At 37.5% G+C, this 13,673-nt stretch overlaps 2 protein-coding genes across 2 annotated transcripts; both read right to left on the reverse strand.

The window, feature by feature from the left end:
* Window positions 1–1,478: 1,478 nt before the first annotated feature.
* On the reverse strand, window positions 1,479–3,642 carry LOC115010094 (dispanin subfamily A member 2b-like). Its single transcript, XM_029434503.1, has 2 exons — window positions 2,272–3,642; window positions 1,479–1,765 (listed from the first exon to the last, which is right to left on the reverse strand). Exons 1-2 carry the CDS (start codon window positions 2,486–2,488, stop codon window positions 1,614–1,616), a joined length of 369 nt encoding a protein of 122 aa, XP_029290363.1. The 5' UTR covers window positions 2,489–3,642; the 3' UTR covers window positions 1,479–1,613.
* A 458-nt stretch (window positions 3,643–4,100) lies between these two features.
* On the reverse strand, window positions 4,101–13,360 carry cat (catalase). The gene is made up of 13 exons (XM_029434484.1): window positions 13,203–13,360; window positions 12,142–12,313; window positions 11,771–11,881; window positions 10,398–10,528; window positions 9,993–10,097; window positions 9,667–9,792; window positions 9,395–9,586; window positions 8,728–8,880; window positions 8,045–8,183; window positions 7,112–7,242; window positions 6,646–6,753; window positions 5,828–5,911; window positions 4,101–5,253 (listed from the first exon to the last, which is right to left on the reverse strand). The coding sequence occupies exons 1-13, from the start codon at window positions 13,266–13,268 to the stop codon at window positions 5,188–5,190; spliced, it is 1,584 nt and encodes a 527-aa protein (XP_029290344.1). The 5' UTR covers window positions 13,269–13,360; the 3' UTR covers window positions 4,101–5,187.
* Between the last annotated feature and the right edge of the window lie 313 nt (window positions 13,361–13,673).

Genomic DNA, 13,673 nt, shown 5'->3' on the forward strand with positions numbered 1-13,673 from the left:
CCTCATGTTTAACCAGCAATGCTGTGAAACTGCAGAGCTTATTGTGGATGGCTTCTCTGTATTTTCCTTAAAACACACACACATACACTCACCCACACACACACACACACACACACACACACACACACACACACACACACACATTATAGTTTGACTATGAATAAATTGTCACTGTATTATAATGTGATTTGAACTGACTTTCAAATTTTACATCATCATGTAGAGCTGCATATGCTCGTAGTGTTCGAGCTATGCATTATATATTGTATTTTATGTATAGCGTGTTGGGATGATAATACTCTGCTCTTGTTACACACATACCATTTTGATCCGCTCATTACATTACATTACAGTTAATTTAGCTGAAGCTTCTGTCCAAAGCGACTTATAATAAGTCTAAACAATCATGAGGATACAACTCCGTACAGCAAGAATCTTGCAAGTACATTAGCTTCACATAGGTACACTCCTTTAAGTGCAGAACAATAGCTTCAAATAAGGTGCAACATACAGAAACAATAGAATACAAATTCAACTATTAGCTATTAGTGGGGTGTGGTTAGGGCGCCGGCTGCTGGGGAGAGACAGGAGTGTCCCAGCTGGAGGCCAGACAGCTGAACGGAATCAGGTCACATAATGAATGCATGGTGATGGCCTCGCATCTAACACATGGAGGAGGCGTTGTCCTTCTCCTCATTGGTCCCCGTTGGCGCCATCACGCTCCTCCGTCAGCAGAGTCAGAAAGTGATGGTTTGTTGACCTGTTCTCTTAAACGGGAAGTGTTCCTATTGCTTTTACATTCAATATTATACTTGTAATACATACAGTCTTGTGTTTGTAATACATACAGTGCAGAAAATGCATAATAGTGCAGAAATAGAGGGAGACAAACACATATGATAGTCTTTCAAGTGTGGATTAATGCAATCAGGAGTAATTTACTTCACAGTTGGCAGCCCTGCGACAACATATTATCTACATCAAGTTACTTGTACCGATGCATGCAGAGCTGCATATACACGTAGTGGTCGAGCCATGCATTATATACTGTATTTTATGTATAGCATGTTGGGATGCTAACACTCTGCTCTTGTTACACACATAGCATTTTGATCAGCTCATTCATATTCACACAAATGAAGGAAATACTATTTTTGTTTTGAATTCTTTTTTATTTAAACCTCATTGAGATTAAAAATCTCAGTTTCAAGAGTGTCCTGGTCAAAGTAGCAGCAGCACATTAAACAAAGCTTCTCACAAATCTCACAAGCACAAGCGTTATGAAACAGACACCTTTATTGACGGATGAAACTTTTCTCTTTTTAAAACATTTGCTAGACGTATGACTTTCAGACTGGGAATCAGAATGTAATAATAAAGTCTGGCATAAACGTCAAACCTGACTACAAATGATCATTAAGGAAACATGCAGGAGTTTCATTCAGGACCTTTGTAACACAATTAGAAAGTTTTGCTTGAGGATATAAGTAAAAAGGTATAAAGATTCAAAATGATGCCATGAGCCTGAAGAAAAGAAAAACAAGTATCACCAAGACACAGCTGCAGACAACTCTCATGCTTTTTTAAATTTAGCCACTGTGATTTTAATAGTATTAATATCTCTGTACACTGATGGTAATCGAAGTGATTATGATAATATAAATAAGGACTATGGTGGAAGTCAGGACTGTGGCCGAGATGTTGAGGTATTTGGCAGTGGAGCCGTGGCGTCGGGCTCCCTCCAGATCTCCAGCCACCTTCCGGTCTCAGGCCTGGAAGGACCAAAAGCACATTGATTTTAAAAGTGGATTCATAGCTATGCTCGACCTCAAGGGAACTTAAACATTGAGCATTGGCTCAATCCAAAGCTTTAGATTCATGCTGCAAATGAGATTACTTTATCCCTTCTCGAATATATGGTTTTGTTTACATAATTGTTCTATCGTTGAGTCTTTGTCTTTAAGAATGTCCAGCAAAGTTTGTTTGTAACACATTTTAAAACTCTGCTGTCTTTGTGCTTTCATATATTCATGGTTAGTTTTTCCTTTTTCATAACTTATTTGTATTTTGTTGTTAAAATAGTTAAAGATTTAATCCTAATATCTTAAATCTTAGAGATGAATATTCCTTGCTCCACAACTGCCCTTGTTTTCCATTAACCCTATCTCTCCTTTGTAAGAACTGCTATTTGAGATTGCAAGATATTGCTAAAACTCTTTTTTTTCTATTTTATTTGACAGACCATACCAGAAGATTCCCCATGAATGAAACCCAGCTTGATGGAGAAGATGAGAGCCACCAGTCCGAGGCAAAAGACGTTTACGAAGACAAAGTTGGAGAGGGACCAGATGATGTGGTCCTTGGGGGGCTCAGTGGAGATGTTCACAGTGGTGTACTGAGCCGTTGTAGATCCTCCAGGCTGTCCAGGGGTCCCATCATACCTCCCAAGAAATGGAACATTATCAGATGAGTAACCTGCAAGATTCATCGCCGTCAGCTCAACCGTAGTTCGGAGTGCGGCCTGCAGGAAAGTTGTGCAACAACTCAACTCTCGCTGTAAGTGTTGACTTCCTTTTAAAGCTTTCTGTGGGTTAGCACATGCACACAGGCCAGATTATTTCCACCAAAAGCCAATGAAGCAAAAGCCACACCTGTAATGGCAGTTGCTAGACAAAGAACATACAATACATGACTTTTTGCTTTCTTAAAAAAATGTCCTTTAGAGTTTGCAGATTAAATTCAAAATGACATTGTGTCAGTTAAACCTGCTTTAAAAGGGTATGTAGAAATGAGGTCTAATTTGTTTCTAGGGGTGATGGTGAGATGTGTTTGGATCAAAGAGCATAAAACCCAGATCAGATCAAATCAGCGTGGAAACAAGAACTTACTCATGTAAGATTACATCTGTTGTGTTGCCATTTGTTCAGTTCACCCCTCTCCTTACCTTCACTCCGTCTCTGACTGTAGGTGTGTGTCGCCACCCTTCGCGAAGTACAGCGGAGGAGGGAATGTGAATGCGCAAAGCAACAAAAAAAAAAGTGTAATAAAAATATATATAATTAATTTTAGTTTTTTGCTTTATCGACAAACAATTTTGCGACCCCCCCTGCAGGCCCCCCGTTGAAGACCTATGCTTTAAATCATCCTTAACTGTCACATTTCTTGGTAATAACAGTGGGTATATGTGGGTACTATCAGACTGAAATGTTTGTAATATGGGGCCAAAAACAAAGGGAAACATTTAAAGATGGCAACGAAGCAAAACTGTTAATATGGTAACCTACTAACAATAAAATGATCAGTGCAATATCTGGATGACATTAATTGGGTAATAACCTTAAATGGAGACAAATGAGCAATGACTTAAGGTGTGCCCCAACCTACCCTATGAAGGCCTATCCTTTGCTGTTGCCTTCTAATGTGTTTATTTTCATTATTATATTATATATTATATTATCCATCATCTACCGCTGAGACGATATATTATATATATATTATATATATATATATATATATATATATATATAATAATTATCTTTTAAAAAAAGGAATATAAAAAGGAGAATGTTTACAAACTAATTCTTTTAGTTGTTTGTTTGTCACGTCTTTGAGTATGAATTGTGAAACTTAAATATACGTGCACTTGCTTACACCCACATAACCGCATGAGTCCAAGAAAAAGCTTTATAAAAATAAAAAAAGAGCAACATCCTGTGGTTTTATGATGTAGCACGTATTATATATATATATATATATATATATATAATATAAAAATATTACATATATAATATATAATTATATATATAAAAATATTACATATATAATATATATATATATATATATATATATATAATATATATTAAAAAAAAAATATATATATATATATATAATAAATAAATATATATATAAATATATATATATATATATATATATATATATATATATATATATATATATATATATATATATATATATATATATATATATATAAAAATAAATAATAAATATATATATATATATAAATAAATAAATATATATATATATATAAATATAAACCTGCTTTATAAAGATAGAGGGAACAGAAGAAATGGAGACCAATGGAAGCTGCTGATTGGCTTTGATTACAAGTTAATTCATGAATACAGGCAGTAATGCACATCTCATGTGGAAGAGTTTCAGAACTTGAACAATAATATAAACAACAAATCTGTTGTGCCAGAAGATGAACATTTGAGAGTAAATTCCCAACAATAGCAGGTTACATGGACAATCCAATGATTGTTTGCATCCTGTCGGGGATCTTTGTGGTCTTTTCTCACGATGAAGGTGTTTTGTACATGATATTTTAAACTTGAACTCTAAAAGTGAATCTGAAATATTAAGACTCTTCTCTAAAAATGAGTCAGATTTTTTCATCTTACTCATGACATTAAATGACAGTAAATCTTTCTACAGATGAATACATGTTAAACTACAACATAAAACAGCAAGTCATAACTTATTCTTCCAGTTTAAGGTTAACATAATCTGTATTTGGTAGTTCCAGAACACAAAAAGGCACTATTGATTTAGAGGAAATAATTCCTCATCTTGAAACTTGCTCTTCGTGAATTGCATATCTGATGTGCAGACGCCCATAGGGAGACAGACAGTGTAATAGTTACACTGACAAAGTGTTTCCATTGCCATTTCTACTCAAATAAAGTATAGTATAGTAATTAGTCTGAAAACAGAATACATTTTGAAAAGCAGGATGTGTTTTCTTTAAACTTAAGCTAAAGAAAAGAGTTGGAGAATCACAACATAAAACCTGAGGAATTACTGGAAACAATCATCACTCGTCGTATTACTTTACAGCACTTGGGGTTAATTGATTTAATGCAATCAAACCAAAATGTAGAAAAATAATAATAAAGCAAATCGTGGTGAATTCTCTCAAAGTGGCCGTTCAATGAAGACAAATGAACCTCACAGGGTTTTATCAGAGACCAGCAGCATCCTGAATATTGCTAGCTTTGAGAAAATCAACTGTTGACTGGATTAAAAATGAACTAACCCCAAAGCTGACACTACAAGGCTCGTACGTTAGTCAAGTCCAATCGTGTCACTGTTAGTAGCAGTTGGCAATCACGCAAATTTTCAGTAGATACATGAGGGGGCGCCCCCCCCCGGTGGACATTTAAGGCTTCACATCTTGGAGGACGCAGCGATGGCCGAGGCCCCTGGACGGCTGTAAACGTGCACAGTTGTGTTCTGAGAAAGACAAAGTGGAAGGGAGAGAGAGAAAGATGTTATTAGTTTTATTTGTTATATATAAACAGCAAAGTTAACAATTAACTGGTGGAATTATGAAATTAGTAAGAAACCAAAAAAAAAAAAGATGGTTTCTGTTAAAAATGACATCACACCATTTTTACATTTCATCCCACCTCATTTTGAGGCTTATTCTTATACTATATTTAAATATCTATACATTTCCCCCCCCCCCGCTAATCAAGGAAGTCTTATATTATCCAATAAAGGAAATTTAATCCTAAATTGTATATATTTTAAAGTAAAATGCATCATTCTGGTGCACTTTGAGAGCAAATTTAAGAGGCTAGATCTATAAACAAGTTTGTGCTCTAGTAAATCATTTAATCACAAACTCATTGGTCGTACAGATATGCACGTCGTAGATGTAGAAATAATGTATCGTGCAGCCCTAAATAGGATTCATTCTCTGTGGATCGTAAATGTCGGTACCAAGTTTGATGCCATCTCTGAACCAAAGCGGTGGGTGGATGGACTATTACCGGACACTGGATCTGACAGGGACTGTGTTTACCTTCTGGGCCTCGGCACGGCACTTGTCGAGTAGGGTCTGAACGCGGTTTCCATAGTCAGGATGAACAGCCTTCAAGTTCTCGACCTGCATGAAGAACCAGAAAATGAGACTTACAGGCTTTGAAAACAGATTTTCTCAATCAGATTCTTACCATAACTAAACTATTATGTGCCAAAGTTAGAGCCATTTGTTTTACTTCTCGTCTGCGTTGGTTCTCCTCAGTTTCTTTCAGAAAGAACTGACCAATAAGGATTCAGCAACATTTCAATCAGAACATGATGAGTTGTTCGGATTGTGTGGGTGTGATTTATATTGACAGTAACCAGACAAAGAAGTGTTGTCGTAAAGGGAGTGTTAAACTTAAACAAATAATATATATAAATAATTATAATAATAATAATAATAATAAATAAATAAATATATATATATATATATATATATATTTTTTTTTTGCATTTTGGTTTGATTGCATTAAATCAATTAACCCCAAGTGCTGTAAAGTAATACGACGAGTGATGGTTGTTTCCAGTAATTCCTCAGGTCTCATGAACACAGACTCTGTGTGGAAGTGGGTAAAGCTTTCTGCACAAAGCCACATGGTATGATTTACTGTGGTTATGTGACACCGTTTGCTAACCTGCTTATATAAAGTACCTATATACCTATAGGTATATATATATATATATATATACCTACTATATAAACAGCCAGACTTTGAATGTTCACTTATTCACCGAAGAGTGAGCATTTATTTTCAGTTACTCTGCATCAGACTTGTGGAACAAACTATTAATGATTTAAGGTGGAACCCGACTCACCATGCGTTTTTGGATGAAGAGCTGGGCTCCCTTTAGGGCCCCCGCCATGTTCTGGCAAAGTCTCTGGCGCTCCTCTTCGTTCAGCACCTGCGTGTAGAAGGTACGAACCTGCAATAAAACACACAAAGTTGTTTATAAGATTATCTGTGACCCTATTTCAACAAATCAATAGGTGCCAATATACTAAGTAGCAGTAGAAATCTGATGCGCTAGTAAAGCCATTGGTTATTTCTTTTTATATGTACACACACACACACACACACACACACACACACACACACACACACACACACACACACACACACACACACACACACACACACACACACACACACACACACACACACACACACACACACACACACACACACACACACACGTTGGGAGGTATGTGAATTAATAAATCAAAAGTACTTATTTGCTAGGCAATAGAAAACCTGGCTAATAAGTGTGAAGTTATGTTTACCTGTGTGACATTATCTTCATCTGCACTGTTGTAGCGTGCCACATCTGGAGACACCTTGAACTTGGACTCCACAAACTGAGGCTGGGTCTCTGGGGCACTGAAGCTGTTGGGGTAGTAGTTTGGAGCTCCACCTGGAGGCCAGACAGAACAAACACTCATGAGTAGGGTAAGAAGAAAAAATGCTGTTGGAGATTGAATTCTGCAAATACTGAAGTAACTGAGGCAAAAAAAAGAAAAGCATGGCTGTGTGATCAGTGTGGACACTATGGCTTTAAATGTGGCATGTTTTCACAGGTGTTTGTTACGGTTACAAGGAACTGGGGGAAGGCAGCACCTCTGACAAAGGATCAATGGCAAACAACTAGTTGAACTTTAAACTACAAGAAGCACAACTGGAAAAAACAAACTGGAAAAATTGACATTATGCAAGACTCGAAATGGCAACATCACATCGAAGCTGCAAATCAATCCATCAACAGGACTGTTTCCCACACAGTGTCTGTTTTGTTTTTGTTTCTAACATTGTTTGATATTGCAAATAGTTTTCATCCAAGAGGGAGAACATTCTCAATCGTGTTTATTAGTAATGAGGGAGACTTTCTGAAGTACTGAACCACTATGAAGCAATCGTGCTGAATATGGGTGATTAAGTATTACATAGCATTTGATACAGTCCAAATGGCGACATCTGTTGGGGAACCCTTGGTATTGCATGTGGTGGTGGCGATGTGCTTGGTGGCTCACGTCTGTTGAAAAACCCCGGCATTGCCAAAACTACAATACTGTATGGATATAAAGTTAAACTTACCCTATAGCTTATACAAGATTAACTGTTGAGCCACACAAGACACACCTCCTGCGTAATCAGTTAAGCATTTGTGTCCATCTCTGTTATCGTACGCACAAAGACACACAGGCTGGACTATGACTTACCTTGGTTGTCAAACATGCACATCGGGCCATCACGCTGGTAGTTGGTCACACGGGTCCGGAAGGGGCAGTTGACGGGGATCTGCAGGTAGTTGGCTCCCAGCCGGTGTCGATGTGTGTCTGGGTAGGAGAAGAGACGACCCTAGACGAAGACATGATGGGAGATACACAAGACATGTCATTGTGGCACCACTGTAGGTCTCTCTACTGTCGAAGGAGTTCACACTGAGCATATTTTGAGCCGTTTATTCACAGGCAGTTAGTCCAGATTTAGTTCTACTGCGAAGAAACATCCAAACGTGTAACCAAATAACGTGAGACGCCTGAACAGGAAACCATAGAGATGGACTGGTCAATCATGGTTATTTAAAGTAACAGTGACTGTAAAACTTGTTCATGGAATGTGTGTGTTGTATAGCATGTGAATGGATACTCAGGCCGTGTCATGCAAAAGTTGGTAAATGTTTAAAAAAAAAAAAAAAATAGAAACATTCTCTGGTCGCTACAAACAGTTTTAACAATTGATGTTTTTATTTCATTTATGTTACGAATACAGATATAAGTCTAATAATGGCAACAGATTATCTTTTTTATTTACAATTTGATAATTTAGTTACTTTTTGCAATTCAATCTGACTGAATTATTATAGTTTTTTTTTTTTTTTTTAATTGTGCAGTGGCGTTACCTGCAGCATCTTGTCGGGGCTCGGCTCAATGCCTGGGGGCATGTTGCTGGGGTCAAAGGCCAGCTGCTCTATCTCTGCAAAGTAGTTCACTGCATTCCTGTTGAGCACCATTTTGCCCACGGGGATCAAAGGGTATTCTTTATGTGACCAAACCTGAAGGAGAAAACTCTTATTAGTTGAAAGATTGTCCCCTTTCTGCTGGATGGGTAAAAACAACACACCCAGGGAGGCATTTGACATGCGCACTTTTCTTAATAATCAAAATTCAAATTTGTATAAATATTATATAAATATATAATATAATATATAAAACTAAACATCTGATGTTGGCCTTGAAACAATGCCAATTAAACATTTTTGTGAACACTTATTTATTTATTAATTGGACAGTTAAAAACATCAAATCGTAATCATAAATATAAATATGAGGCAATTAGTTTTGTTCTCTTAGTGATATTCTTGACTCACTTTAACAGAAATATTTCTTCATAGGATCGTTCCTCATTCAACCAGATGGGTGCTAGCTGAAGCAAGTTTCATTAAAAACTGTAAGTTTAAAAAACGTTAAGTATAAGAGGTTCCTATGTGACTGCATCTGAAGCTATTTTAACAACTGCAGGACTCGACTTAGCGACCCAGTTCGTTCTGATCTGGAGGGATGTGGTACCTTCGTAAGATCGAAGGGGTTGAACTGGAACTTCTCAGCCTGCTCGAAGGTCATGACCTGGATGAAGAAGGTCCAGGATGGGTGGTTGCCATTGGCAATGGCGTTGAACAGGTCTCCAATGGCATAATCTGGGTTGCTGGCAGCCAGGCGTTCGGCCTCCTCTACTGACATATTCTTTATTCCTTGATCAGTCTGAAAAAAACATGACATATGACTAAGCAATGCCAGAATCAAGAAAGTTAAATGAGTGGAAAGCCTGGGCTCAAACATACCTTGAAGTGGAACTTGCAGTAGACAGGCTGTCCATCAGCATTGAGCAGTTTGAAGGTGTGAGAGCCGTAGCCGTTCATGTGACGGAAGCCATCAGGCAAACCTCGATCGCTGAACAGGAAAGACACCTGCGCAGGGGATACGAGGCAGAAGACACAAGATAATGACGAGTCCCGCAAAGTTCTCTGTGCCAACCAATTACTGCAAGTATAAATACAATCAAATAATGAAAAGTAATTAAATAGTCATATCAAGTGGCATCAACTATGGAAACTTCCGTGAAATATTACAATCTGTTTTCAACAACCGCGTGCTCGGCGGCAGCTACCTGATGCAGACTCTCAGGCCTCAGGCTCCAGAAGTCCCACACCATGTCGGGGTCTTTCATGTGGGTTTGGGGATTGCGCTTCTGGGAATGGATGAAGGACGGGAACTGCGTGGGGGAAAAGCGGGCAGGTTAATGTGATAACGTTTTACACTTGTTTCATGGCAAAGGAAACGTTGTGAAACTAAGAAGTTAATAATGTTTGTGCTGCAGCACAATATACTGGTTTTGCTTCCAGGTGTGTTTGTTTTTTGGAATACATTCAACTTTTTCCGGACTGACGAAGCTCAGTTTTTGCATCTTTGACTGAAAACTATTATTACAGACTATTATTTAATAACATTGTGGCCCTCCCACTCCTAAATTCATGCAAAACTAATTCTGGTTCACACACCACCCTACACTCACCAGAAGGGCGTCCCTGATGAAGAAAATGGGCGTGTTGTTGCCCGTCAGGTCCCAGTTGCCCTCCTCAGAGTAAAACTTGACTGCAAAGCCTCGGGGGTCTCGCACTGTGTCGGCTGATCCTGATTCGCCAGCTGAAATAAAATGCAAATAAGAGACAACATTTGACTCATAAACTAGTAAAATAATATCTCACAATTCCACAGACATTGAAAGAGCCATTGTTCTTATTTAAAAGAAAAATAATTGGCAACTATTTTGGTAATTATTTATATCATTTTTGAAGCAGTAAAGCTTAAGGTTGTGTGGTAAGAGCTTCTCAAATGTGAGAACCTGCTGACTTTCCTTCTCCTCCATGAAAATAAACAGAATATTTTAGACTGATCAGATAAAACAAGACATTTGAAGACATCCACTTGGACTGTAGGACATTTTAAAAGACATTTGTACTGTTTACTAATGTGTTATAGATCAGACAATTAATATAATGATTTTATGAATTATTAATTGATTATTCAATAATGCAAATAATTGTTAGTTTCAGCTTTGAAGTAAATTGTGAGACTCGTTCATCAGATCAGTTAAAGCAAACGGTTCCAAGTCTGAGCTGGAGGAGAACAGGTGGTGTCAGCTGATAAAATGTGTGCAAGGCATTACAAGGCACCATGCACCTTCTGATGCCACTAATCTTATCAAACATCTGCGCAATAAAGTGTGCCAAACTAAAATACAGGGCACAACCCACCCGTTTCAAATAACCAAAAAGTAGCTAAACTGTGTGCTGATGATGTATCAAATGACAATGACTCGTTATTTGATCAATGTTATTCAAAAAATAAATATTCAAAAAGATAAATATATATATATATATATATATATATATATATATATATATATATATATATATATATATATATATATATATATAAAAAATATAATATAATATAATATATAATATAATATATTCGGATATATTCATATAAGTAGTTCCCAAATAATAGCATTTAATTTGTTTGTTTATATAAAAAAATAAATGCTAAGATAGTTGAATATCATATTTCTAAACTGTCATCACTCCATCTGAGCTCCAGTGTATTAAGTTTATATCTTTTCAAGACAAGACTCTTCTAAGTAAATTAGTAAATCTAAACTACTTCTTTCATGGGAAGAAAATAGATGATACAGGTTTAAAACTGATTAAAGTTATCAATACAAATTAAAATATAAACTATTTATTGTTGTATTGTTAAATTATTATTATATTAAGAGACTTGTGTAATCATCGGGTCATTTGTGTTACTTTGTGTAAACGTATTCTTTGTTTACAGCATACAAAGACAATGTACGAGGGCAACACGTGATATGGGTATTCTTACCCACAGTGGAGAAGCGGATAGCGATAGGTGTCGTCTTGCCGACGTGCTCGAACACCTTGGCCTTGCAGTATCGAGTGACGTCGTGAGTCACCTCAAAGTAACCAAACGCTCCTGCATCATGGAGGGGAAATAATGGCATGTCATTGTTACGTTCACATTTTTATTTCAGCTGAAACATGTCTGCTTCAAATACTTGTAGGTGACTGCTCAGACTAGTTGAGTTTTATTTCACAATGCACTAGAAAGAAAGCAGCTCCCTCGAGAGAAGGCAAACACAAATAAATGACTCAATATCTGCCCAAAGTCTTTGGGCAGTTCAACACTAGGAACTAGCTAGGAAGTAGACCTTGAGTTGACTGATCAACACTCACCTCCCCCTTTGGCATGCACCACTCTCTCTGGGATTCGTTCCCGGTCAAAGTGGGCCATTTCATCTGTGAAGACCACATCTTGGACGAGCAGGGGGCCCCTGGGTCCTGCAGTCTGCACGTTCAGCTTGTCTCCAACAGGATGGCCGGCACCTGTGGTCAGTGTGTCTGTCCTCTGTTGCAAACAGAATCCATGTTCAAAATAAATGAACACATTACTCTATTTAAATCAACAAATTGTTTAATCTCTAATTTAAAAAAAGTACTACATTGTACTGAGACAATTAGTATGCATCAGAGATGAGTGGACTGACGACTAATATTTGCTCATATTTAACTTTCACTTGTTGTTTTATTTAACCTGTGCAGCTTTCTATCCTTGATTGTACATTTTAGTTCGTCTTGATTATTTTTCCCTGGGTGATTTTATTCCATCCCCTGGAGTAACGTAACCACAACACGCCCTGGGGCAGCTGCAAAAACAGCATAAATAAACGACAAACGACTAAATCCAAACTGACATAACGGAGAGACGTGGACTACAATAACGTTTACTTGAGATGATAGTAGCTATTTGCTCTGATATGTTCTGGTTATATAATCCCACAGGGGTGAAGTTCAACCACAAACATGCCTCTGGACAATGCTTTCTCTCTTTAAGGATATTAAAGCGGTTTGTAGGTTTATTTTGTGACTAAAAAGGTCTGGAAAAAAAACGGTTGGTGTTTAACCGTTAACCGTTAACCGTTAACCGTTAACCGTTGACACTGCTTTCCGTTATTTGATTTCTTTTAGACAAGGGGCTATTTTAGCATAATATTAACAAACGACTGTTGGCAGGTCTGCTAGTGAGCCTTTTACAATAACAACGATTAAATGGCTGCAAAATTAACATTTAACGGTACTAAGCTACTCGGAAATGAAAGTAGCCCAAACAAGCTAGCTTTAGGTTTAGGCTGTAAACGTTAGCTGGTTACCCTAAACGACCTCTCACCCATATACCCCAAGTCAGGCAGCGCTAAGCAGCAAAAACACTTGAGCAAATGCAAGATATATATACAGACCTGAGAGCCCCTGCTCTCCTTCCATGTCTTCATTTGATCCGTAGCTTTATCTCTGTTGTCAGCCATCTCGGTAGGTCAGCGTTACTGTATGTTAAGACGACACACTGCTCGGTAGATGTTGCGGAAAAAGTGTTATCGTTGTTATTTGATGGCTAACAAATTCTTCCTGGACTTTGCTCAATGTGACTCCGCCCCCTCCGGCAGCTCACCTTTCTGATTGGCTGAAAGGAGGAACCTGACCTACTTTTGAGATAAGAGGAGAAGGCATCAAACTAGAGATGGGTATGTTTTTTTTTAATAATACAGTATGCTATCCTATTGCTCAGTTTTCAAAACAGAGTTTCAATGTGCAAAAGTCTTAAAAGGAACTCTCTTTAAGATCAGGTAATAAAGCATAGCCCACCTCTATCATATCAGTCGATATTGTGCTTAAGCGAAGGTGGAGTGTAACTAAGTACTTACATTTACTTA

This window comes from Cottoperca gobio, chromosome 6 (assembly GCF_900634415.1).
Source record: "Cottoperca gobio chromosome 6, fCotGob3.1, whole genome shotgun sequence".
Lineage (NCBI taxonomy): Eukaryota > Metazoa > Chordata > Actinopteri > Perciformes > Bovichtidae > Cottoperca > Cottoperca gobio.

Coding starts and splice junctions, on each gene's coding strand:
- LOC115010094 (XM_029434503.1), bottom strand. CDS start 2,488: ATGAATCTTGCAGGTTACTCATCTGATAATGTTCCATTTCTTGGGAGG. Junction 1,766..2,271: donor CATCTTCTCCATCAAGCTGG/GTTTCATTCATG, acceptor TCCAGGCCTGAG/ACCGGAAGGTGGCTGGAGAT.
- cat (XM_029434484.1), bottom strand. CDS start 13,268: ATGGCTGACAACAGAGATAAAGCTACGGATCAAATGAAGACATGGAAG. Junction 10,529..11,770: donor TATCCGCTTCTCCACTGTGG/GTAAGAATACCC, acceptor ATTTTATTTCAG/CTGGCGAATCAGGATCAGCC. Junction 8,184..8,727: donor GCCCCGACAAGATGCTGCAG/GTAACGCCACTG, acceptor GTCTTCGTCTAG/GGTCGTCTCTTCTCCTACCC.